Here is a 27,612-nt window from a genome sequence, read left to right on the forward strand (position 1 = left end):
AAAACAGATCCCTATGTAGAGCGTTGTTCGTTTCGTGCTAGATAGACTATGTAGCCCGTTACAGTGAATTACTCACCTCATTGTATGTCCTTTTGTGTCCCGCCCTCAGCAACTAAATTGGGATTGGATAGCAGTAGAATGAAATCATGACTCTAAACTCTTGCTGCCTTTGATCTCGATGCATAGCCCAATCTGATGGGTGTTTTACTTGATGCATAGCCCAATCTGATACTAATGGACGATTTATTTACCAATGGTGTGTTGGAGGGTCCTACACAGTCATTATTTGTCTGGCTGTAATAGCTGTATTACTTCAAGGCTGGGCACATTTAGTGTTTTCTTTCTCTGTGGCTAGCTTTGAATAACTTCATTGGTGCAGTTGAGCAGAGAAAACAGTCACATACTACCTCATAAACTATACAAATATAAGATGTAAAAAAATAAATATATATAATACGTAATATACTTATTTGATCCAAGTTATTTAAACTCTATCTAAACATGACATCTCCAGGTGATGCCAAATGACTTGGCCACCAAAAGAAAGTGCAGATACAGGTCTGTCACCGTTTCTCCTCTCCTTATCTTTCTCTTTTCTCCTCTCTCCTCTCGTTTCCGCTGTCAGAGTTTGCCCCTTTTCTGTAACACTCACTTGGAGCTACTGACCAGACTTCTAAAACCAGTCAGCCTTGGTGACCTCTGACCTGGCCTTTCCATCTTTTTAAACGAGGGTCGGCTAGATAAGCCGACCTCTGACCTAGCCATTCCATCTTTTTAAACGAGGATCGGCTAGATAAGCCACCCCCTGCCAGGCCATTGGGCCTCCCTGAGAGACGCTAGAAGTCACAGGGTTAGGAGGTCACATAAAGAGGGCATCCTTACCTCCACATTCCTGTATTCCGTTTTAGATCTCCCTGTGTTGCCTTTTAGCTCTCCCTTTTTGGTTTTGTTCTCACCTAAGTGCTTTTCAAGTACCCCCTTTTCCATTGACTCAAACACTTCATCATTTCCCCTTCGAGGAATACAAAAACACCAAATAGACATTATATAAACATTAGTCAGTTAGATGAGTGGCAGAGGAGGAAAATGGAGGGATAATTTGGTCCCTGGACTGGAGAAAACAAAGGACCGAGTAACAGTGACAGCACACAAACATCAGTGAGAAAGTGCACTCCCTCTGCTTTCTGACAGACCACGGTCTGTTTTTCCTGCTAGGGAAAAAATGGTCTCACACCTTACATCAGAGATAGCTGGTAGAGAAGGAGGGAAAGTACGTAATGCTGAACAGCTGTCATTTGCTTTACACAGCCTGTCTCGCCGCTGAGGAGAGGAGTGTGTGTGTGTATGTGTGTATATATATATATATCTGAGGGAGAGAGGGAGAGGGGGAGAGTGAGTCAGACATAGGGACAGGGAGAGAACGAGCGAGGATGTGCCTTCTGAACAATCAAGCTTTGATCCAGTCACTGAGACCAGACTGGGAGGAATAGTCTTGATCACTTAGCAGCTTAACCTTTAAGCTGATAGGGAGGGATCATAATTCTGATTAGCCTATGTAATAGGAATATTGGAGGAGCAGTTGCAGTAGCCACATGAAGTCAGGAGCTGGAGCACAGCGAGGAACAAACAACACCAGTAAACCCAGAGACCGTGCGATGACAGGCACAAAGAGACCAAAAAGCAAGAGCTAATCCACAAAACTACAACAAAAGACATCTAAAAGTTAATGTGCTGTTTAATTCCAGTGGTGGAAAAAGCACCCGATTGTCGTACTTGAGTAAAAGTAAAGAAACCTTAATAGAACATGACTCAAGTAAAAGTCACCCAGTTAAATCCTATTTGGGTAAAAGTCTAAAAGTATTTGGTTTAAAATATATCAAAGTAAATGTAATTGCTAAAATATACTTAAGTATCAAAAGTAAAAGTATAAATAATTTCAAATCCTTATATTAAGCAAACCAGATGGCACAATTTTCTTAATTTAGGAATAGCCAGAGGCACACTGCAACACTCAGACATAATTTACAAACGAAGCATGTGTTTAGTGAGTCCGCCAGATCAGATGCAGTAGGGATGACCAGGGATGTTCTCCTGATAAGTGAATTAGACCATTTTCATGTCCTGTTATGCATTCAAAATGTAACAAGTACTTTTGGGTGTCAGGGAAAATGTATGGAGTAAAAAGTACATCATTTTCTTTAGGAATGTAGTGAAGTAAAAGTAAATAGTAAAGTAAAGTACAGATACCCCAAAAAACGACTTAAGTAGTACATTCAAGTATTTTTACTTAAGTACTTTACACTACTGTTTAATTCACACTTAATGGCTACATGCATGCTGATAGACACTGTTGGAAATGTAAAATTACTGTTCAAAGTTTGTCTTAAGTTTGTCTTAACATTTAAAATGGAAAGCTTAGAAAATGACCTCACCTACATTACAGTATCTGCATGTGCTAGGGAAACTAGCCTGTGCTAGGGAAACTAGCCTGTGCTAGGGAAACTAGCCTGTGCTAGGGAAACTAGCCTGTGCTAGTGGGGAGAATGGGGGGGAAGAACGTTCAGAGTGGATCAACATGATAATACTGGACTTCTAGACACAATTTATGACCATTGTTTGGTAATTTGAACCTTTGTTATGATTACAAACCTCAGGGGTGGCAAACTGCTTCCAATACTGATGCTCTAGGGACTGTCAACTCCATAACATGTCAAAAAATAATTTCATAATAATATCATTATTTCTTGGAGAGAAAATTAGAATTTATGGAGTGACTAGTGATAAACACTACAGCTGTGTCTCTAAGCGTCATGTTAACACAGAGTTCTTTCATGCCCTACACTCAAATGCCATGGCAACACTAATTTAGTAAGCCATGTCCGGTATTTTACTCTGATTTGGTTGTTTTCTCACAAGAAGAAACACTTTTGACCAAGTGTTACAAATTATTATAAACTCTGCAAGTATATTTAGAACGTTGTAAGATGAGTCCCAAGTTTAGTAAGGGGAATTACTTTTGAAGGGAATTACTTTGCTTTGTTTCATAAACAATTAGCCAATAATGCTAATCAATCATTCTTTTGTTGCTCTCCTTTTATTCCAGAGTTTGCATTATTAGACTTATTGCGGCTGTGGGAGATGATGTCATGATAGAGGCTGGGTCTTCTGAGGACACTCACTGTAGGGTTTATAGTGAAGTCTATACTGGCGTCGTGCCATACATCAGCGTGTGTGCTGTATTGTAAGTGGGTAGTGCTGTGTGAAATCTGGCAGATTGAGTGAGTTGGCAAGGTACAGCCAAGACAAACGTACCATTCTGGTGCCAGCCAGTGAGCCTCAGACAGGAACTGGGTAGTTTGGAAATAGAATGGAAGATCCCAGATTAAATAGTTAAGTGGTCCAAAAATAAGACAGTGGGATATGATTTTACTGTCTATTAATCACGCTCTTACGTAACAAACTATTTTTGGGCCTGACCAAATTTTTATGTGTCGGTCATTGGTTCTTTTTGTTTCAAGCACTTTTTTTTGTGCTGGGGATTTCATTGACAGTAATACACTCTATTTCTATTCTTCTGTCCGCAGCTAGGAGGGAGCTGAGAAATCAGACTACCTGGGTGGATGTGTCTGTGGAGGGTTCTACCACGCCCCCCCCCATGCTGGCCACATCCCCCATTGGTTCCACAACAGAGCTCTCTTCTCTGGACAGAGGCAGCACTACTCAGACCCTGAATTCTGAACTTGTCACAGAGACAGGAGAATCAGCTGAGACAGCAGTGACTCCGTCTATGTTCTCAACCAGCATGGTCCCGCCTCGCCCCACCCCGGTAACACATGAAGATGATCTTGAGGAGGTGACCCCGCTACACACAACCGCTGCTACAGAGCCACACACTACCATTGCCACCATCACCAAGCAGACCATTGACAATGTCATTACAACGCCCTTCCCCGATTCCGACGTCAATGACTTTGAGGGAATCTCAAGCCATGTTGAGTCGTACCCAGGCCGTGGAGACTCGTTCCAAGCTCCACCCACTACAACAGGAAGTCCAACAGCTCCACTTCCTGGTGATACTACCTCCACTGCTCCCCCTCCTGCCACTGCAGCCATCCAGGTGGAAGATGCCAAACCTGAAGAGTTTTTAGGCACCATTGTGGCCCAGCCACAGAGCACAGAATCTGGGCAGAGATTGGCTGAAGCCACAGAAGAACCAGAGGATCACTCCATGATTGAAGTCGGCACGGTTCAGCCTGACATTTTTCTAGAGGCCTCTCCAAGCACAGAACCCATGTTTGCTCATGGAAACACAGAGGAAATCGTCCTGGAAGGGATCACTCCAGAGATGACCTTAAACCTGAAAGACGCCCAATCAGTTTCGACAACCGAAACAACTGAATCAATCACCACTGAAGAGACTACAGAAGAACCAATCACCTCTGAGCAAACTACAGATGAACCTATTAGTACCGAGGACACTAGAGATGATTCCAGTCTACATGTAACTGAACTGTCCTACACTCTTGAAACCACAGATGATTCCACAATGATGACTGCCTCTACCACTTCAGATGTGTCAGTAAGTGGTGCTACTTCTCAACCAATTGATCATATTGACGTTGAGGCTAGTGCCCAACCCTCAGCAGTAGAGGTCCTTGAGGGATCCGCTGAAGGAATTGTAGAGAGACTTCCACCAGTTCCTCCAACTCAAGAGGTACACGATGACCCCTCAACCAGCACATCTCCCACCACTCTCCCAATTGTGTGTGATACAGATCCCGGCACCTGCACAGTACCCACCACCACCCCGACACAACCAGGAACCACACACTCAGCAATACCAACGGATTCATCATTGAAGCCTTTAGATGGCTCAGAAACTGATGCCCTGACCACACACTCATCCCAAGATTCAACCGTGCAAGCCGTCGCTCACCCGGCTGAGACAGAGGGTGTTTCTGAAGCTGAGGCCACCCAGAAACCTCTTCCTCATGATGTAGAGACACCAGCCACCGTGTACAGGGAAGAGGCAAGTCAAACACAGGCCCCACCAACTGAATCCACCACACTACATGCAACCGTGACATCCAAGCAGCCTTCCTCTGTGAGCACAACAGCAGTTGCCATTCTCATCAACATTGAGACGTCAGCTGAGGATGTGACCTCAGGCGTCCAGGTCATTGAAGAGTCCACCACTCACATCCCTGAGTTCCCCTGTGAAACCCTGACTGAAGACCCAGACACCCCCACAGACATCGACACAGAATACTTCACATCTGCCCCCATGACCTCCACCGTGATCAAGCCCACCAGGGCTCCAGCCACCGTGGGCCCAGACGGACTTCCAATCCATGTCATCATTGTCAATGTTGACGAGCAGAAACAGAACAAGTCAGGTAAGAAGAATACCTCTTGTTCACTGTATTCCATTACGTCCAATGCTATGGTCATATGATATAGGCAAACAGAGGTAAACGTTGATCTGTAACAATTCAACGTTTGGTGACCTATATAAAGTATGACATATAAAGGTCAAACTTCCAGTAGCTCTCCAGATTATGTTTATTTTCATGACAGTGATAACCTGGATGTCTGCAATTAAGTTGATTGCAGTGGTTAAGGTTTGCTGTGCATCACCTGGAAAGATCAGGACCTCCCTATAATAGGATTAGGCCTACTACACAGTCATGTGGTGCACATGTGCTTAGTAGTCTTTCAGGTCTGTCCCTACCCGGGATCCTTTATGTCTGCTCTAGTAGGAGGTCAGATGTGTTAGGCTACTGTTACTAGGGTGGGTCTTCAACATGATCACTCTCCTCCTGTCAACTTGCATTTTAAAACATAAGCACAGTACATGTTTTGGTTTAACTGTGAATAACAGCTATTTTCCTTTTTAATATGCTTAGGCATAGGCCAATATGACAGAGAGTCTGTAACGCAGGCATGTGTTAACACTTATTGCCTACTGTGCTGCTGCTCTCTGCCAATGAACATGAATGTACAGTAGAGGGGTTTTTGGCAAGAGACAGTAAGACCATGTGCTGTCCAGGGTGCTGAAAGGGGGGTGGGGGGGTTGACTCTCTGCCAAGGAGAATGCATGTGATGCTCTCTCTCCCTCTCTCTCTCTTTCTCTTTCTTTCTCTCTCTCTTTTTTCTCTCACTCTCTGTTGTTCATTTCAATACCATTATGGAACATGTTTGTAGTTTGGCTTTGCAAATGGTGTAGCTGATTTCTTTTGGAGATGCTGGTGTTTGGAGGAGCATGGAGCGCTAATATTTTATACACTCTTGATCGTGTAACAAAGATCGTCTTTGTGTAAACCTATGTGCAAAAACTAAGCATAGTCGATCCGTATTCTGATTTAGCATGGGTGAAGTTAATTCTATTTGATGGGAAACATACATCTCTATGTGAGCTGGATACTTGAAAAGGAAAATGATGACTTGTCTTGTCATTTGGATAGCCAGTTATAGTGTGGAACCACTACTGCACTGAACACATACATTTCTCTAGCAAATTAGCTTGTCTAAACAATGCTGAAGAATACCGACGTTGCTTTGCCTTTATAGTGTCATACTATTCTTATATTTTACAACATTTTACTCTATATAGGCTACTTGAGTGTGTTTCATGAAAACCTTAGACCAGGCAAGAATCATGTAGGTTATTTACATCAGAAGACCATTTGAAAATGACAGAAGACAAAGGCAACATTAGCATATTGTCAGAATTGTACATCTTCTGACACTTACAGAGCAACAAAAACAAAAAAACATTATTTCTAATCATTAAATATATTAAATATATTTCCACCCCTGTAGACCTGTCAAGGGACCCCTTGCAAAACCCTTTTTTTGTAAATGTTTTCCTCTCCCCTGCTAGCTAGTGAATTCCTCAGTGGATCCTCTCTCCCCACATCCGTTAAGAGACTACTTGGTTCTTAGTGCCTGGACCACCTCAGTTCAGTCAGTCAGTCCAGCTGAACAGATGTCCAGACAGACTGTGGGTTCAGAGGGAAATTAACACAGAATGAGAAATGGAGAACTTCACACTCTCTCAGAAAGCAGCTGTTTATTTGATTAACAGGTTTTGTGGTCAGCATAGCAGTGAGGCCTCCAGGACCTGAGTTATGTAAATGACCAATGTTAAGAATAACTCTCCCCACGTCGTGTTTTGCTATCGCTGGTATTCTTCTTCACTGAGGCAGCCGCAACAGTGTAGGACGAGGGAGTGTGGGGCCTCACCTCACAGTCAATCGGCCAGTGGGAGGGATTACTGTACAGGTACCTGACGATTTATTCAGCAGGTTATTGATCAGAGTGCCAGTGTGTTTCAGGTGTGATTACTCATGCTTTTTGAGTAATGCTGGATTATAGATTAATAGCATGATTGTAATATTTTACCAAGTGTCAATATACCACTTTTCCTCTTTAATTTCAATCAGTGTAAGGCAATAAAATCCTTAATGTGTTGTAAGCAAATTGGCATGCAGTTTCTGCTGAAGTGGCCTTTTACATGTGTCAGTAACATTACCTCACCCACTTCAGATTACAGTAAATGGGGATATTTGCTACTTGTCCCTCAGCATTTATGCCAAAATGAGGAGTAGGCTGGCCTTGAGGATGAGAAAGATGAGAAGGAGAAAACAGGGGGATACTCCAGTGTTACTGACCCGCTGTGGTGCTAAACTAGTTGTAAAGGAGTGTGGTGATCTGGCACGGTGCTACAGGACGTGCTTGGTTTGGCTGCCATTGAGCCTGGGTACAGGTGATCTGGACTCCCTCTTAGAGTGCAGGCCTGCTGGTGCAGCCTGCTGGGGAGAAAGCCAACACTGTGCTCAGAGGAGCCACACAACAGACCCAGGGCACAGCCTGTGCGTGTGTGTGTGCGCACACGCACATGCTCCTTCTGCCAGCCTGACAGTAAAGGAGGAGGCTTGGCAGCCTACCTGAGTAAGCACAGATGCCTGTCAGCACACTGAAGCCTGGACACCACCTCTAGGGTGATGTCACCACTAAGAAAAAATCTCCCCTCTCTGTGAGGACATCTGAGGACCTGGTGGCATGGTGGCTTGCCTGTTTTGTGCCACCACAGCAGACACCACTTGCTTATGGGAATTGGCCTCAGTTTTCTGTGCTCACTGGAGTCATTGTAGCCTATAAAAGGGCTTGATAAGTGACAATAATCACTCACATCTCCCTGATCAGAATGAACAAAATTATCCCATAAGGGCACAGTGATATTTTATTGCACGTTAAAATATCACTGTGCCCTTATGGGATCATTTTGTTCATTCTTATCAGGGAGATGTGAGTGATTATTGTCACTTATCAAGTCCTTTTATAGGCTACAGTGACTCCAGTGAGCACAGAAAACTGATATTTGTCCACTTATAATTTGATCTTCAGTTATGTGCCCTCCAGTACAAAATGATTCCTCCAAAGCAACCACATGACCTACCTGCCCACTGAATTCGAGTCAGGAGATAGGTCTGGACTCTGGAGCAGTGGTGTTGTGCAGCTGGTGAGTTTTGTGGCTGAGGTCATGATTCGCACACAGCAGAGTGTTTGTGCCTGTCCTCAGCATGGAGCACTGCTCTCCCTCCAGAGCCACTGCTGGCCTGGGTTTATGTGGGCTGCTGGTTTTATTTTAACAGATGTGTAATATGTCATCAGGAGCTTGGGCACCCGCCACGGAGCAACTGAGGCAGGGAGGGCCAAGAGGGAGGCGGGGAGGCATGGTGGTGGGGGTGAGGGTAAGTTAGTGGTAGTGGTGGTGGGGGTAGTAGTAGTGGTGGGTGTAGTGGTAGTGGTGGCGGTGGCGGTAGTGGTAATGGTGGGGGTCGTGGTAGAGGTGGGATTGGGGGTAGTGGTTGGTGTAGGGCTAGTGGTAGTGGTGTGGGTGGGGGTGGGGGCAGTGGTAGTGGTGGGGGTAGTGGTGGTGGGGTGGTGTGGGGTAGTGGTGTGGGTAGTGGTAGTGGTAGTGGTGTGAGTAGTGGTAGTGATAATGGTGGGGGTAGTGGTAGAGGTGGGGTTGGTGGTAGTGGTGGGGGTAGTGGTATGGGTAGTGGTAGTGGTGTGGGTAGTAGTAGTGGTAATGGTGGGGGTAGTGTTAGTGGTGGGGGTAGTGGTGGGGGTAGTGTTGGTGGGGTGGGGTAGTGGTGGGGGTAGTGGTGGGGGTAGTGGTGGGGGTAGTGGTAGTAATGGTGGTGGGGTAGTGGTGGGGGTAGGGGTAGTGGTAGTAGTGGTGGTGGGGGTAGGGGTAGTGCTAGTGCTAGTGGTGGGGGTGGTGGTGGGGGTAGTAGTAATTGTGGGGTAGTGGCGGGGGTGGGGTAGTGGTAGTGGTGGCAGTGGTGGTGGGGGGGAGTGGAAAGGGTAGGGAGGTTGGCAGTGTTTGGTGAGGTAAGATGCAGTGATTAAAGAGGGTGTGAGTGTGTGTGTAACAGGTGGGTTATTGCTATCCTGTGTTCCCAGGCTCCACTGGCCTTAAACAAGTGTCAGCCTCTGCAGCTCTCGGCTCCTGCAGGTGTTCTCTCTTCCAGCCATTAATCTATCTGAGCCACAGCTTGTGGGAAACTTTTCTTTTCAGATGGGAGAGAGAAATAGATGGAGGAGGAGTGTGTTGTGAATGGTGAATGAATAACCATTATCCCCTACCCTGGCGCTGGTTGGATTGCAAGTAGAAAATGGTAAACAGATCAAGCCAAAGAATGGTGAGCTGATTACCATGACAGAGAGACGACCACACTGCTCTGTGTTCTGCCAAGCCATTTACCACCTTGTTTATAATACATTTTAGTGCCGTCAGATCAGGGCGTGAAGCACTGGCTGACTCACAACGTTTGTTATTAATAAGGGGAAGGGAAAAACGAGTGTGCATCTCAAGGGGACGTGTGAGGACTTATTTTCCAAAGGCTGTACGGTTGTGTGGGCCGATCATCAGATGTGGCACGCGTTCCTCTCCAGGGAGACACTCTGACATCCAATGGATCTGCTCAGGGTTTGACTCCGAACAGCCGTTCTTGTTTGCAAAGCAGGGCAGGAACAGGATGTCTGTCTTTACTCAGGGCCTTAGTTGACTTGGGGTCTGAGGGGAACCTTTCAGCCCGCAGGACATGGGCTTAAGGGCCGTGTTACACCGAGCATACGCATTCTTTAATGCTCCCCATAACAGCCTGATTGAAACATCACTGCCAAGTATTGTGAGGTATACCAGATGCCATCCTCTTAACTGGTGAAGCATGTCACTTAGTGTGCTTTCCAAAGCAAGGCGTAAAGCGTGTAGGACGATGGGGATAGCTTTGTACTTTAGAGAGAGTGAAGGGTGCTGCTGAGTTACCATAAAAAAAGAAGAAGAAATTAACACAGCTGATGGAGAAAAAAAAACTACTGATGAAGCCTAGGGTCACACAAGGTCATTGGACCACTATACTGTATGTGCGGTATTTGATTGTTTGTGAATGTGTACAGATGCAGGATCTTCATTTGAACCAGTTTGCTACAGCAGGAAAATAATCCTGCAGCAACAGGACATGTAAATTCTTATGTGGATTATAATTAATGGACATTGTCAAGGGGAAATTTCAGAAGCCTTTTTAAACCTCGTACACTACAAGTTTTACATTTCCTGCATTGCAGGAAATTTCTCCTGCAACAGGGTGATCAAATTAAGATCCTACATCTGTAGTATTGCAGGACATGTATTATTTATGAATCCAAGTTGGAAGTGGCCACCATCAATACAGATATTTAATAAGACCTGTAATGCAAAAGTGGTAACCCCAGACAAGCAAACGTTGTTCCACAAAGATGTTTGGAAGTGTCACTATTTAATTTGGAATCCTCAATGTTAAGCCTAAATGTTACATTTCTGACTCACTTAGATGGCTTGTGGTCATATTTTCTTAGAAAATGAATTGGGGATATAAATCTGTGGATTATGGTTTGGATAGTATTCAGTTGGCAGACAAAGTTTCCAAGTATGTACAAGAAGATTTGATTTATAATATTTGTATTATTTGTAGGCTGGCTTTTAAAGTGACTAGTCCTCTCATGCTGTCTTTGTTGTGACGATGCTCTGACCATATCAAATCATTAAGTCATAAGCACATAACAGGCATTAGCTGCTGAGCTCTACTTAGTGCCGGATCTTGCCACTCAATTTTACCATCCCCTCCTATTTGTGACTAGACAGATAATAAAGGTTAACAGGAGGTTAACAGGAGTAGAAGCAGACTCCTTCCCCCCCACTGATCACCTAGGCCTAGGGGATCTTACATGATTTCAGGTCCAATGTTTTTGTAAACCATGGAGCTGAATAGAGTTCAGCTGAAAGAGGAAGGGCAAACGTGGAATTGTTTTTATTTGGATTTCCACTCACTAAATACAGCCTGGACGGAGAACTGTGAAAGTTGAGACAACCCACTGGGCAAAAACTGGTTGAATCAACGTTGTTTCCACGACATTTCAACCCCCTATGTGATGGCGTTGAATCAACATGGAAAATGTGTTGGATTTGCAAAAGGTCAGAGCATTTTGTATTTTTTTCACCCAACTTTCAACCTAAATCCAATGACATGGTGAAATGTGTTGTTGAATTCACAACTTAATGAAATGTAAATCAAAACTAGACGTCTGTGCCCAGTGGGAATGCGTTTCAATTTCCGTATGGATAGGAATGTGTATATTTTCACATAATCTACTCTTTGTATCTTTGGAAAATCCACACCTTAGTAAAATTGTAGAGAATTACCATTACTGTGTTCAGTGAGGTTACATTTCAGGAGGAAAGAAATCTAATAATAAGTTTAAGAACAATGTCACAATTGTTCATTTTGTGCACTTTATCAATCACTTTCAATAATTATTTAGTATTAAGTATAAATAAATGCATCAACTAATGTTAGCAACACAATTACTTTTTATAGTGTCATTGTCATGTATGCTAATCAGTCTCTTTCCCCCCTCTTTCTCCCTCTATCCCTCTCTCTCTCTTTCTCTTTTGCACTCTTCTTTTCTTTCCATTTCTCTGTCCATTTTCAGTGGATGCGACTCTGCTGATCTTAGACACTTTGAGTCAGTTCCCTATCATCCCTGCCGTTCCTGACCAGGCCACCCCCTCCCTGGTGAATGGTGAGCCCATGCTGGCCAGTGGAGAACCTGACTTATTCTCCTCTGCTGCTGTCACCATCACCCCAATGCTGAGCTTCATCAATGGAAAACATGAGGTTACCCTGGAGCCAGAGAGAAGACGGGTAGAGGAGGAGGTTGGGAGGAGACCAGGAGGAGACCAGTTCCAGTTTGAGGGCAATGTGACTGCTCTGGGGGGCCTCGAGGAGGAGATGACCCCCACCGTTTTTGATTACTCTGTGATAGAAATTGGTACTATAACAGATGAGACTGAGGTTCAGAATGAGATCTCTTTGGTGCCCAAGGAGGAACTGTTCTCAACTTCCCCACTGCCTTTGTCAATGTCCACTCTGGACACATTTTTTGAAAGCTATGGCCCTGAGATAGTTCATGTGGAGTCAACTCCTCCTCTGTCACCTCCAGAGCAGGTTGAGGAAACCGCACAAGGCCCTGCTGTAAAGACAGAAGTGACTGCAACCTCTGCACCTGTCACAACAATTGTGGAAACCACCCCATCCAAAACAGAGCAAACAGCCGAGGGTGTATCATCTTTTTCAGAAACCAGAGAGGGACCAAGTGACATCATAACTACGTCCACTGAAGCAGTGTCCACTGTTTCACCATCTGGCACAGCAGTAACCAAAGCGTCAGAACAAACCCAAACATCTCATACACCCACACCCCCTGAAGGAAGCCAGCAAGTCAGCACCTCTGTGTTTGACAAAGAGGTGGAGGGATCAAAGACACAACCCCCGGATGATGACAGTAATGCTGAGGTGACTCAGCCAGAAGGGTCTGTGGAAGAGCTCTCTCTCTCTCCCACAACTGAACTGCACGTGTCCACAGATGCGCCTGAAATTGCAGAAGGAACAAAGAGCACCTCTGCTGTTCCAGATGTTGTAATCTCCACTCAAACCCCTTTACTGTCCGTCCCTACACCCACTTCTGTTGATGTTGAAGATGGCTCACCGCCAGCGGCCCCCAGTGACATTGAGGGCTCCACCTCAGGCGAGGAGGAAGGATCAGCACAGGACACACACACTCCTCAGGAACCAACCAGCACCACTCTGCCTTCCTTAACAACAAGTGCCCAAACAACTTTAGGAGAAACAATCACGACTGAGGTGACGCCATCCAAAGAGGCAGGCAGCACGAAATCGCATTCCTTGAGCTCTACCACTGCTGAATTTTTGACAAACCAGAAAGAGGGAACAACAGTTAGCCAGCCTCTTGTGTCTCCCACCGTGAAAGACACGACTGCAGCGCATATGGTTTCCACACCAGAGCAGGAGACCACAGGAGACCAAACTCCTGATATGTTCACAACCAGCTCTCCATCATCCAAGATGGAACAGATCTTGTTAGGATCCACAACAACGTTACCAAGAACAAGCTCAGCAGACACTACACAGGAAAGTGAGATAACAGCACCGACCAAAGACCGAACAGGCACAGAGAAACCATTAGTTGTTCCTGTCATTGATGAGACTGAGACAACTTCAGATGAAGAGGGTTCTGAGAGTCTGGCAATATCTCCAATGTCCAGCAAAGAGTTTCCTTCAACAACTCCAATATATAATACTATTCAGATGATTAAGACAACCATGGCAACTCTCTCAGACTTAGTCAGCCGATACACCACACAGGGCACAATTCTGACAAGTGAGGTACCTAAACAAGATGAAGAGACCACAAGCAAAGATAAACCTTCAGTTACCCCAACTATTACGGAGGAAGAAAGTTCAGGTGACTCGGGTATCTTTACTAGCACATCTACTGCAACACCGCTCTCTCCTCTTTATAGTACAGTCAAAACAGAACATGATGTGACCACAAGCTCAATAGCAACCAGTGAGGCTACAGAGCAAACAGAGAAACCATCAGCTACTCCGATTAGTGATGACACAAAGACTAGCACAGCCGTCACCCCTACAGATGAAGATGAGATTTCTCCGATGTCCACTAAGGAGTCTCTTGTGACAACAGCAACTCCTATGTTCAGCATGAGCAAAATGGAGGATGAGAAATCAACATTATCATCAAGCATTGAACCCAGTAAAAAAGTTGATGTGTCACCAACAGTCTCACCTTCTGTGACTTTCAGCCCAGCTGTTTCTAGTGGCGCTAAAGTGGATACTCAAGTGACTGAGGCAAGCTCAACCCTATCCTCGACAGTGACCTCAGGTGACCTGACAAGTGAGATTTACACCAAAGACACTGCAACTCCCAGAGTGTCTTATTTTTATAGCACTGAGAAACCAGTAATTACTACCACAGTGTCATATGAAACGGCAGAGAGTGCAGTTAGAGAGCAGGTTGAGAAACTGGGAGGCTCAGAAAAACCTTCATCTATTCCTGTTACAGAGACAAGCTCAGCTCTCACCACAGATGAAGAGAGCTCAGGTGATCAGACTCCTGATATGTTTACCAAAGAGCCTGTAACTTCAACAGTTTCTTCTGTTTGTAGCACAGTCAAAGCAGAACAAATGACAACCACTGAAATGCCACATGTAATGATCACAACAGGAAAGAGTGAAGTTACAGGGCAGACTGAGAAATCACCGGGTTCAGAAAAACCATCAGTTACACCTGTTATTGATGAGGTGGTGACAAGCACAGTTATCTCCTCTACAGACGAAGAAAGCTCAGTTGACCAGACAAGAGATACGTTCACCATAGACTCTGCAACCACAACAACCACCACTTATCCTCTGTTTAGTACTGAGAACCCAGAACATGTAGAGACTACAGCATCACATGGAACTGCAACAGGGGAGTCTCCACAGACAGCTACTTCTCTGTATAGCACTGAGAAACCCGGACAAGTAACCACTTCATCACATGACATTCATCACACTGCAACACCTGACACTGCGACTGCTACTACTACAGTTTCATCTGTATATAGCACAGAGAAAACAATGTCACAAAAAAATGCAACAGCGGAGATAGTCACAGAAGTCACAGAGAGGCCAACAAGCACAGAAAAACATTTAGGTACCCCTGTTACTGTTCACACAGAAGAGGATACAAGCTCAAGTGGAGCAACAGCTGAGATGTTCACCAAGGAGTCTGTTGCAACAACTACATCCACATCAGAGTCACTTAGTGCTTTCACTACATCAAGACTAACAGTGACCTCAAGTTCAATCTTGACCATTACAGAGGACGATGGTTCTGGTGACCAGACACCTGATATGTTTACCAAGGCACCAGTCTCAATGATTGAGTTTTTCAGTAGATATACCACTGTTCATACATCTACTGGAAAGGTGATGGAACAAACCGGGGCATCAACACATACTACCCACAGCACCTCTTCACCCATGGACTTGGAGGGATCTGGAATCTCAAAGACAGAGGATGACCAAGAGACAACTCAGCCAGAAGGATTAAGTGTGGAGGTAGTAGTTGAAACCACCAGTAAACCACAGGACCAGTTCGCTGTAGCCACAGATGAGACAGATTTCAGAGAGACCGAGAGTAAATCTGAGGCTCTAAGTGTTGCAGCCTCAACACAGTCCACACAGCTCAGCCAAGAATCTACATCAACCCAAAACCCTCTATCCACTAGCACAGCTGAGACAATAGAATCACATACTGCTTCATTGTCTGAGCAAGGAAGTGGAGACTTGACAGAACCCTCTATTTCAGAAAGTGATGCCACAGAAGGTGAGAGTTCAGGTGATGACACATCTGCTATTACAACAGTCCCACTGCATACTACATCATCTTCAACAGACTCATTGGTTACAAAATCAGTAAGCACTGAAGTAACTCATGGAACCAAGGGGGTTGAGCAGACAGAAGAACCAACAGGCACAGATGGACCTTCAGCTGGCCCTGTCTCAAGTGTGAAAGCCTCAGTGGTCACATTCACTGATGAGGAGAGCTCTGGCTACCTGACACCTGAAATGTTTACCAAGGAATCTACTACACCAACATCACTAGGTTCAGAAGCTTTGATGATCACATCTTCCTCCCCAATCATCGGCATTGACCAATTCCAAAGCACAACTGTAGGAAAAGTCATCACACCCACAGAAGAAATAGATGAATCACCCATAGAATCTCCCACTGCAGCAGTTGAAACTTTGGAGCCTTCTGTGGACAAAGCAACTGGACTAGCAAGCACATCATCACCATTTGTCACTGCATTCACTTACGTAGACATGGGGGTCTCGGGAATCTCAGCAGCAGATGATGACCAGGAGACAAGTAAACCTGAAGGGTCAGTTGAGGAGGCACCAGTGGAAACCACCACTAAACCACAGTACCAGTTCACTGTAGCAACCGATGAGAATGAAATCAGAGAGACTGAGAGGACATCTGAGAGTCAAAGGAATGTTTCTTCAATAGAGATCACACAGTCCCAAGAATCCACATCAACCCAATCTCCTTCCATGTCAAGCACAGGTAAACCAGCAGAGGCTTCCACAGCCTCCTTCACAGAGCAGGGTAGTGGTGACTTGACAATAGACTCTATAGCTGAGGATGAACGGAGAGAGCACGAGAGTTCAGGTGAAGACATCTCAGATGTGTCCACTAAGCAACCTGAAAGCACGACTGCTCCTCTCCTGTCTAGTCCAGCAACAACAAAGGAGGAATTTACCACATTGTCTGTCAGTGGTGACGCCACCCTTGAAACAGCTGTTGAGGTTGATGCTACTCTATCAATCGGCACAACTGCAGAGGTACCTAAGTTTACTTCGAGCGCAGTTCAGACACCGGAAAGTGAGGTGACAGAAAAAGATGCAAGCAGCACAGAGAAACCATCAGTTGCTTTCATTTCAAATGTAACACTCACAGGCGATAAAAGCTCAGGTGACCAGACCCCTGATATGTTTACCAAAGAGTCTGTTACTACAACGGTTTCTTCTGAATACATCACAGTCAAAGCAGAACAAATGACGTCCACGACTAAAGTTTCTTCTCTGTTTAGCACTGAGAAACCTACCACAGCGCAACAGGACACTGCAACAAAAGACAGTGAAAAGACTGCTACAATTTCAGCAACTTCTCTGTTTAGCAGTGAGAAACCAAGTCATATAACGACTTCAGTATCAAAGGAAATTGCAACAGTGGAGTCGATAATGACTGCTGCTGCTAATACATTTTCTTCTCTACATAGTACAGAGGAAACTGCTCATGTTGAAACTACCATCCTAGAGGAGGAGAGCTCAGGAGATCTGACTTCTGATATGTTTACTACTCAGTCAGCTGCCACCCTTCTTTCTCTAGTGTATAGTACAGTCAGACCAGAACAGCCAGAGGTACCATCAAGCTCAGAAATGCTATCAGTTGTTCCCATTATTGATGAAACAGAGACAAGCACCATCCTCCCTTCAGAAGAGTATACAAGCTCAGGTGGAGCAACAACTGAGATGTTCACCAAGGACTCTGTTGCAACAACTTCATCCACATCAGAGTCAGTTAGTGTTTTCACTACAACAAGACCAACTGTGACCTCAAGTTCAATCTTGACCCTTACAGAGGAAGATGGTTCTGGTGACCAGACCCCTGATATGTTTACCAAGGCACCAGTCTCATCGATTGAGTTTGTCAGCAGTTATACCACTGTTCATACATCGACTGGACAGGTGATGGAACAAACCAGTGAATCAACACAGTATACACACAGCACCTCTTCACCCAGAGACTTGGAGGGATCTGGAATCTCAAAGACAGAGGATGACCAAGAGACAACTCAGGTAGAGGGATTAGGTGTGGAGGTCATAGATGAGACAACCACTAAACCACAGGACCTGTTCTCTGTAGTCACAGATGAGACAGAAATCAAAGAGACCGAGAGTAAATCTGAGGTTCCAGGTGTTGCATCCTCAACACAGTCCACACAGCTCAGCCAAGAATCTACATCATCCCAAAACCCTCTATCCACTAGCACAGCTGAGACAATAGAATCAGCTCCTGCTTCATTGTCTGAGCAAGGAAGTGGAGACTTGACAGAACCCACCATTTCAGAAAGTGATGCCACAGAGGGTGAGAGTTCAGGTGATGACACATCTGCTATTACAACAGTCCCACTGCATACTACATCATCTTCAACAGACTCATTGGTTACAAAATCAGTAAGCACTGAAGTAACTAATGGAACCAAGGGGGTTGAGCAGACAGAAGAACCAACAGACACAGATGGACCTTCAGCTGGCCCTGTCTCAAGTGTGACAGCCTCAGTGGTCACATTCACTGATGAGGAGAGCTCTGGCTACCTGACACCTGAAATGTTTACCAAGGAATCTACTACACCAACATCACTAGGGTCAGAAGCTTTGATGATCACATCTTCCTCCGCAATCATCAGCATTGACCAATTCCAAAGCACAACTGTAGGAACAGTCATCACACCCACAGAAGAAATATATGAATCACCCATAGAATCTCCCACTGCAGCAGTTGAAACTTTGGCGCCTTCTGTGGACCAAGCAGCTGGACTAGCAAGCACATCATCACCATTTTTCACTACATTCACTTACGTAGACATGGGGGTCTCGGGAATCTCAGCAGCAGATGACGACCAGGAGACAAGTAAACCTGAAGGGACAGTTGAGGAGGCACCAGTGGAAACCACCACTAAACCACAGTACCAGTTCACTGTAGCAATCGATGAGAATGAAATCAGAGAGACTGAGAGCACATCTGAGAGTCCAAGTAATGTTTCTTCAATAGAGATCACACAGTCCCAAAAATCCACATCAACCCAATCTCCGTTCATGTCAAGCACAGGTAAACCAACAGAGGCTTCCACAGCCTCCTTCACAGAGCAGGGTAGTGGTGACTTGACAATAGACTCTATAGCTGAGGATGAACGGAGAGAGCACGAGAGTTCAGGTGAAGACATCTCAGATGTGTCCACTAAGCAACCTGAAAGCATGACTGTTCCTCTCCTGTCTAGTCCAGCAACAACAAAGGAGGGATTTACTACATTGTCTGTCAGTGGTGACGCCACCCTTGAAACAGCTGTTGAGGTTGATGCTACTCTATCAATCGGCACAACTGCAGAGGTACCTAAGTTTATTTCTAGCGCAGTTCAGACACCGGAAAGTGAGGTGACAGAAAAAGATGCAAGCAGCACAGAGAAACCATCAGTTGCTTTAATTTCAAATGTAACACTCACAGGCGATAAAAGCTCAGGTGACCAGACCCCTGATATGTTTACCAAAGAGTCTGTTACTACAACAGTTTCTTCTGAATACAGCACAGTCAAAGCAGAACAAATGACGTCCACGACTAAAGTTTCTTCTCTGTTTAGCACTGAGAAGCTAAAACAAATATTGACCAGAGAACCTCATGAAACTGCAACAGCTGAGACTGCAAGTAATGCTACAAATACAACTTCTTCTCTGTATAGCACTGAGAAACCTACCACAGCGCAACAGGACACTGCAACAAAAGACAGTGAAAAGACTGCTACAATTTCAGCAACTTCTCTGTTTAGCACTGAGAAACCAAGTCATATAACGACTTCAGTATCAAAGGAAATTGCAACAGTGGAGTCTATAATGACTGCTGCTGCTATTACATTTTCTTCTCTACATAGTACAGAGAAAATTGCTCATTTTGAGACTACCATCCTAGAGGAGGAGAGCTCAGGAGATCTGACTTCTGATATGTTTACTACTCAGTCAGCTGCCACCCCTCTTTCTCCAGTGTATGGTACAGTCAGACCAAAACAGCCAGGGGCACCATCAAGTTCTGAAATGCCATCAGTTGTTCCTTTTATTGATGAAACAGAGACAAGCACCGCCCCCACTTCAGAAGGGGATAGAAGGTCAAGTGGTTCAACACCTGAGATTTTCACTAAGGAGTCATTTGCAAGAACTGCATCCACATCAGAGTCAGTTAGTGTTTTCACTACAACAAGACCAACTGTGACCTCAAGTTCAATCTTGACCCTTACAGAGGAAGATGGTTCTGGTGACCAGACCCCTGATATGTTTACCAAGGCACCAGTCTCATCGATTGAGTTTGTCAGCAGTTATACCACTGTTCATACATCGACTGGACAGGTGATGGAACAAACCAGTGAATCAACACAGTATACACACAGCACCTCTTCACCCAGAGACTTGGAGGGATCTGGAATCTCAAAGACAGAGGATGACCAAGAGACAACTCAGGTAGAGGGATTAGGTGTGGAGGTCATAGATGAGACAACCACTAAACCACAGGACCTGTTCTCTGTAGTCACAGATGAGACAGAAATCAAAGAGACCGAGAGTAAATCTGAGGTTCTAGGTGTTGCATCCTCAACACAGTCCACACAGCTCAGCCAAGAATTTACATCATCCCAAAACCCTCTATCCACTAGCACAGCTGAGACAATAGAATCAGCTCCTGCTTCATTGTCCGAGCAAGGAAGTAGAGACTTGACAGAACCCACCATTTCAGAAAGTGATGCCACAGAGGGTGAGAGTTCAGGTGATGACACATCTGCTTTTACAACAGTCCCACTGCATACTACATCATCTTCAACAGACTCATTGGTTACAAAATCAGTAAGCACTGAAGTAACTAATGGAACCAAGGGGGTTGAGCAGACAGAAGAACCAACAGACACAGATGGACCTTCAGCTGGCCCTGTCTCAAGTGTGACAGCCTCAGTGGTCACATTCACTGATGAAGAGAGCTCTGGCTACCTGACACCTGAAATGTTTACCAAGGAATCTACTACACCAACATCACTAGGGTCAGAAGCTTTGATGATCACATCTTCCTCCGCAATCATCAGCATTGACCAATTCCAAAGCACAACTATAGGAACAGTCATCACACCCACAGAAGAAATAGATGAATCACCCATAGAATCTCCCACTGCAGCAGTTGAAACTTTGGCGCCTTCTGTGGACCAAGCAGCTGGACTAGCAAGCACATCATCACCATTTTTCACTACATTCACTTACGTAGACATGGGGGTCTCGGGAATCTCAGCAGCAGATGATGACCAGGAGACAAGTAAACCTGAAGGGACAGTTGAGGAGGCACCAGTGGAAACCACCACTAAACCACAGTACCAGTTCACTGTAGCAACCGATGAGAATGAAATCAGAGAGACTGAGAGGAAAACTGAGAGTCAAAGGAATGTTTCTTCAATAGAGATCACACAGTCCCAAGAATCCACATCAACCCAATCTCCTTCCATGTCAAGCACAGGTAAACCAGCAGAGGCTTCCACAGCCTCCTTCACAGAGCAGGGTAGTGGTGACTTGACAATAGACTCTATAGCTGAGGATGAACGGAGAGAGCACGAGAGTTCAGGTGAAGACATCTCAGATGTGTCCACTAAGCAACCTGAAAGCACGACTGCTCCTCTCCTGTCTAGTCCAGCAACAACAAAGGAGGAATTTACCACATTGTCTGTCAGTGGTGACGCCACCCTTGAAACAGCTGTTGAGGTTGATGCTACTCTATCAATCGGCACAACTGCAGAGGTACCTAAGTTTACTTCGAGCGCAGTTCAGACACCGGAAAGTGAGGTGACAGAAAAAGATGCAAGCAGCACAGAGAAACCATCAGTTGCTTTCATTTCAAATGTAACACTCACAGGCGATAAAAGCTCAGGTGACCAGACCCCTGATATGTTTACCAAAGAGTCTGTTACTACAACGGTTTCTTCTGAATACATCACAGTCAAAGCAGAACAAATGACGTCCACGACTAAAGTTTCTTCTCTGTTTAGCACTGAGAAACCTACTACAGCGCAACAGGACACTGCAACAAAAGACAGTGAAAAGACTGCTACAATTTCAGCAACTTCTCTGTTTAGCAGTGAGAAACCAAGTCATATAACGACTTCAGTATCAAAGGAAATTGCAACAGTGGAGTCGATAATGACTGCTGCTGCTAATACATTTTCTTCTCTACATAGTACAGAGGAAACTGCTCATGTTGAAACTACCATCCTAGAGGAGGAGAGCTCAGGAGATCTGACTTCTGATATGTTTACTACTCAGTCAGCTGCCACCCTTCTTTCTCTAGTGTATAGTACAGTCAGACCAGAACAGCCAGAGGTACCATCAAGCTCAGAAATGCTATCAGTTGTTCCCATTATTGATGAAACAGAGACAAGCACCATCCTCCCTTCAGAAGAGTATACAAGCTCAGGTGGAGCAACAACTGAGATGTTCACCAAGGACTCTGTTGCAACAACTTCATCCACATCAGAGTCAGTTAGTGTTTTCACTACAACAAGACCAACTGTGACCTCAAGTTCAATCTTGACCCTTACAGAGGAAGATGGTTCTGGTGACCAGACCCCTGATATGTTTACCAAGGCACCAGTCTCATCGATTGAGTTTGTCAGCAGTTATACCACTGTTCATACATCGACTGGACAGGTGATGGAACAAACCAGTGAATCAACACAGTATACACACAGCACCTCTTCACCCAGAGACTTGGAGGGATCTGGAATCTCAAAGACAGAGGATGACCAAGAGACAACTCAGGTAGAGGGATTAGGTGTGGAGGTCATAGATGAGACAACCACTAAACCACAGGACCTGTTCTCTGTAGTCACAGATGAGACAGAAATCAAAGAGACCGAGAGTAAATCTGAGGCTCTAGGTGTTGCATCCTCAACACAGTCCACACAGCTCAGCCAAGAATCTACATCATCCCAAAACCCTCTATCCACTAGCACAGCTGAGACAATAGAATCAGCTCCTGCTTCATTGTCTGAGCAAGGAAGTGGAGACTTGACAGAACCCACCATTTCAGAAAGTGATGCCACAGAGGGTGAGAGTTCAGGTGATGACACATCTGCTATTACAACAGTCCCACTGCATACTGCATCATCTTCAACAGACTCATTGGTTACAAAATCAGTAAGCACCGAAGTAACTCATGGAACCAAGGGGGTTGAGCAGACAGAAGAACCAACAGGCACAGATGGACCTTCCGCTGTCCCTGTCTCAAGTGTGACAGCCTCAGTGGTCACATTCACTGATGAGGAGAGCTCTGGCTACCTGACACCTGAAATGTTTACCAATGAATCTACTACACCAACATCAGTAGGGTCAGAAGCTTTGATGATCACATCTTCCTCCGCAATCATCAGCATTGACCAATTCCAAAGCACAACTATAGGAACAGTCATCACACCCACAGAAGAAATAGATGAATCACCCATAGAATCTCCCACTGCAGCAGTTGAAACTTTGGCGCCTTCTGTGGACCAAGCAGCTGGACTAGCAAGCACATCATCACCATTTTTCACTGCATTCACTTACGTAGACATGGGGGTCTCGGGAATCTCAGCAGCAGATGACGACCAGGAGACAAGTAAACCTGAAGGGACAGTTGAGGAGGCACCAGTGGAAACCACCACTAAACCACAGTACCAGTTCACTGTAGCAACCAATGAGAATGAAATCAGAGAGACTGAGAGCACATCTGAGAGTCCAAGTAATGTTTCTTCAATAGAGATCACACAGTCCCAAAAATCCACATCAACCCAATCTCCTTTCATGTCAAGCACAGGTAAACCAACAGAGGCTTCCACAGCCTCCTTCACAGAGCAGGGTAGTGGTGACTTGACAATAGACTCTATAGCTGAGGATGAACGGAGAGAGCAGGAGAGTTCAGGTGAAGACATCTCAGATGTGTCCACTAAGCAACCTGCAAGCACGACTGCTCCTCTCCTGTCTAGTCCAGCAACAACAAAGGAGGGATTTACCACATTGTCTGTCAGTGGTGACGCCACCCTTGAAACAGCTGTTGAGGTTGATGCTACTCTATCAATCGGGACAACTGCAGAGGTACCTAAGTTTATTTCTAGCGCAGTTCAGACACCGGAAAGTGAGGTGACAGAAAAAGATGCAAGCAGCACAGAGAAACCATCAGTTGCTTTCATTTCAAATGTAACACTCACAGGCGATAAAAGCTCAGGTGACCAGACCCCTGATATGTTTACCAAAGAGTCTGTTACTACAACAGTTTCTTCTGAATACAGCACAGTCAAAGCAGAACAAATGACGTCCACGACTAAAGTTTCTTCTCTGTTTAGCACTGAGAAGCTAAAACAAATATTGACCAGAGAACCTCATGAAACTGCAACAGCTGAGACTGCAAGTAATGCTACAAATACAACTTCTTCTCTGTATAGCACTGAGAAACCTACCACAGCGCAACAGGACACTGCAACAAAAGACAGTGAAAAGACTGCTACAATTTCAGCAACTTCTCTGTTTAGCACTGAGAAACCAAGTCATACAACGACTTCAGTATCAAAGGAAATTGCAACAGTGGAGTCGATAATGACTGCTGCTGCTATTACATTTTCTTCTCTACATAGTACAGAGAAAATTGCTCATTTTGAGACTACCATCCTAGAGGAGGAGTGCTCAGGAGATCTGACTTCTGATATGTTTACTACTCAGTCAGCTGCCACCCCTCTTTCTCCAGTGTATGGTACAGTCAGACCAAAACAGCCAGGGGCACCATCAAGTTCTGAAATGCCATCAGTTGTTCCTTTTATTGATGAAACAGAGACAAGCACCGCCCCCACTTCAGAAGGGGATAGAAGGTCAAGTGGTTCAACACCTGAGATTTTCACTAAGGAGTCATTTGCAAGAACTGCATCCACATCAGAGTCAGTTAGTGTTTTCACTACAACAAGTCCAACTGTGACCTCAAGTTCAATCTTGACCCTTACAGAGGAAGATGGTTCTGGTGACCAGACCCCTGATATGTTTACCAAGGCACCAGTCTCATCGATTGAGTTTGTCAGCAGTTATACCACTGTTCATACATCGACTGGACAGGTGATGGAACAAACCAGTGAATCAACACAGTATACACACAGCACCTCTTCACCCAGAGACTTGGAGGGATCTGGAATCTCAAAGACAGAGGATGACCAAGAGACAACTCAGGTAGAGGGATTAGGTGTGGAGGTCATAGATGAGACAACCACTAAACCACAGGACCTGTTCTCTGTAGTCACAGATGAGACAGAAATCAAAGAGACCGAGAGTAAATCTGAGGCTCTAGGTGTTGCATCCTCAACACAGTCCACACAGCTCAGCCAAGAATCTACATCATCCCAAAACCCTCTATCCACTAGCACAGCTGAGACAATAGAATCAGCTCCTGCTTCATTGTCTGAGCAAGGAAGTGGAGACTTGACAGAACCCACCATTTCAGAAAGTGATGCCACAGAGGGTGAGAGTTCAGGTGATGACACATCTGCTATTACAACAGTCCCACTGCATACTGCATCATCTTCAACAGACTCATTGGTTACAAAATCAGTAAGCACTGAAGTAACTAATGGAACCAAGGGGGTTGAGCAGACAGAAGAACCAACAGACACAGATGGACCTTCAGCTGGCCCTGTCTCAAGTGTGACAGCCTCAGTGGTCACATTCACTGATGAGGAGAGCTCTGGCTACCTGACACCTGAAATGTTTACCAAGGAATCTACTACACCAACATCACTAGGGTCAGAAGCTTTGATGATTGCGGAGAAAGATGTGATCATCAGCATTGACCAATTCCAAAGCACAACTGTAGGAAAAGTCATCACACCCACAGAGGAAATAGATGAATCACCCAAAGAATCTCCCACTGCAGCAGTTGAAACTTTGGAGCCTTCTGTGGACCAAGCAGCTGGACTAGCAAGCACATCATCACCATTTTTCACTCCATTCACTTACGTAGACATGGGGGTCTCGGGAATCTCAGCAGCAGATGACGACCAGGAGACAAGTAAACCTGAAGGGACAGTTGAGGAGGCACCAGTGGAAACCACCACTAAACCACAGTACCAGTTCACTGTAGCAACCGATGAGAATGAAATCAGAGAGACTGAGAGCACATCTGAGAGTTCAAGTAATGTTTCTTCAATAGAGATCACACAGTCCCATGAATCCACATCAACCCAATCTCCTTCCATGTCAAGCACAGGTAAACCAACAGAGGCTTCCACAGCCTCCTTCACAGAGCAGGGTAGTGGTGACTTGACAATAGACTCTATAGCTGAGGATGAACTGAGAGAGCATGAAAGTTCAGGTGAAGACATCTCAGATGTGTTCAGTAAGCAACCTGCAAGCACGACTGCTCCTCTCCTGTCTAGTCCAGCAACAACAAAGGAGGAATTTACCACATTGTCTGTCAGTGGTGACGCCACCCTTGAAACAGCTGTTGAGGTTGCTGCTACTCTATCAATCGGCACAACTGCAGAGGTACCTAAGTTTATTTCTAGCGCAGTTCAGACACCGGAAAGTGAGGTGACAGAAAAAGATGCAAGCAGCACAGAGAAACCATCAGTTGCTTTCATTTCAAATGTAACACTCACAGGCAATAAAAGCTCAGGTGACCAGACCCCTGATATGTTTACCAAAGAGTCTGTTACTACAACAGTTTCTTCTGAATACAGCACAGTCAAAGCAGAACAAATGACGTCCACGACTAAAGTTTCTTCTCTGTTTAGCACTGAGAAGCTAAAACAAATATTGACCAGAGAACCTCATGAAACTGCAACAGCTGAGACTGCAAGTAATGCTACAAATACAACTTCTTCTCTGTATAGCACTGAGAAACCTACCACAGCGCAACAGGACACTGCAACAAAAGACAGTGAAAAGACTGCTACAATTTCAGCAACTTCTCTGTTTAGCACTGAGAAACCAAGTCATATAACGACTTCAGTATCAAAGGAAATTGCAACAGTGGAGTCAATAATGACTGCTGCTGCTAATACATTTTCTTCTCTACATAGTACGGAGAAAATTGCTCATTTTGAGACTACCATCCTAGAGGAGGAGAGCTCAGGAGATCTGACTTATGATATGTTTACTACTCAGTCAGCTGCCACCCCTCTTTCTCCAGTGTATGGTACAGTCAGACCAAAACAGCCAGGGGCACCATCAAGTTCTGAAATGCCATCAGTTGTTCCTTTTATTGATGAAACAGAGACAAGCACCGCCCCCACTTCAGAAGGGGATAGAAGGTCAAGTGGTTCAACACCTGAGATTTTCACGAAGGAGTCATTTGCAACAACTGCATCCACATCAGAGTCAGTTAGTGCTTTCACTACAACAAGACCAACTGTGACCTCAAGTTCAATCTTGACCATTACAGAAGACGATGGTTCTGGTGACCAGACCCCTGATATGTTTACCAAGGTATCTACTATTGCAACATCTCTGGATGTCACCTCACAGACAACAATTGCAATTGCCCTGCCTTCAGTCACTGCCATTGTCGAGAAAACAACAGGTTTGATTTATACCCTCAGAGATGAGGGATCAGGGGACACAGCTGAAATTATTCCTGAAGAATCATCTATGACTCCCATTGTTACCCTGATAGATCAGACACGGGAACCAATGGAGACATCAGCTACAGTGATCGGAACCTCACAGGAAGCACTCACTGATATAACAGATTCTGGACAGACTAGAGCAAAAGGAACAACATCAGTTGTTCCCATTTTTGATGAAACAGAGACAAGCACCATCC

General features: G+C 45.0%; 2 protein-coding genes across 2 annotated transcripts in view; both read left to right on the top strand.

Moving 5' to 3' along the window:
• LOC139410656 (brevican core protein-like) overlaps nucleotides 1-27,612 on the top strand; it is a 61,267-nt gene that overhangs the window by 12,744 nt on the left and 20,911 nt on the right. The window lies entirely within an intron of this gene.
• Nucleotides 16,302-27,501, top strand: LOC139411799 (mucin-22-like). The gene is made up of 7 exons (XM_071158546.1): nucleotides 16,302-19,599; nucleotides 20,050-20,367; nucleotides 22,378-22,884; nucleotides 23,383-23,553; nucleotides 24,805-26,184; nucleotides 27,232-27,275; nucleotides 27,463-27,501. The coding sequence occupies exons 1-7, from the start codon at nucleotides 16,302-16,304 to the stop codon at nucleotides 27,499-27,501; spliced, it is 5,757 nt and encodes a 1,918-aa protein (XP_071014647.1).

Source organism: Oncorhynchus clarkii, chromosome 6 (genome assembly GCF_045791955.1).
Source record: "Oncorhynchus clarkii lewisi isolate Uvic-CL-2024 chromosome 6, UVic_Ocla_1.0, whole genome shotgun sequence".
Classification (NCBI taxonomy): domain Eukaryota; kingdom Metazoa; phylum Chordata; class Actinopteri; order Salmoniformes; family Salmonidae; genus Oncorhynchus; species Oncorhynchus clarkii.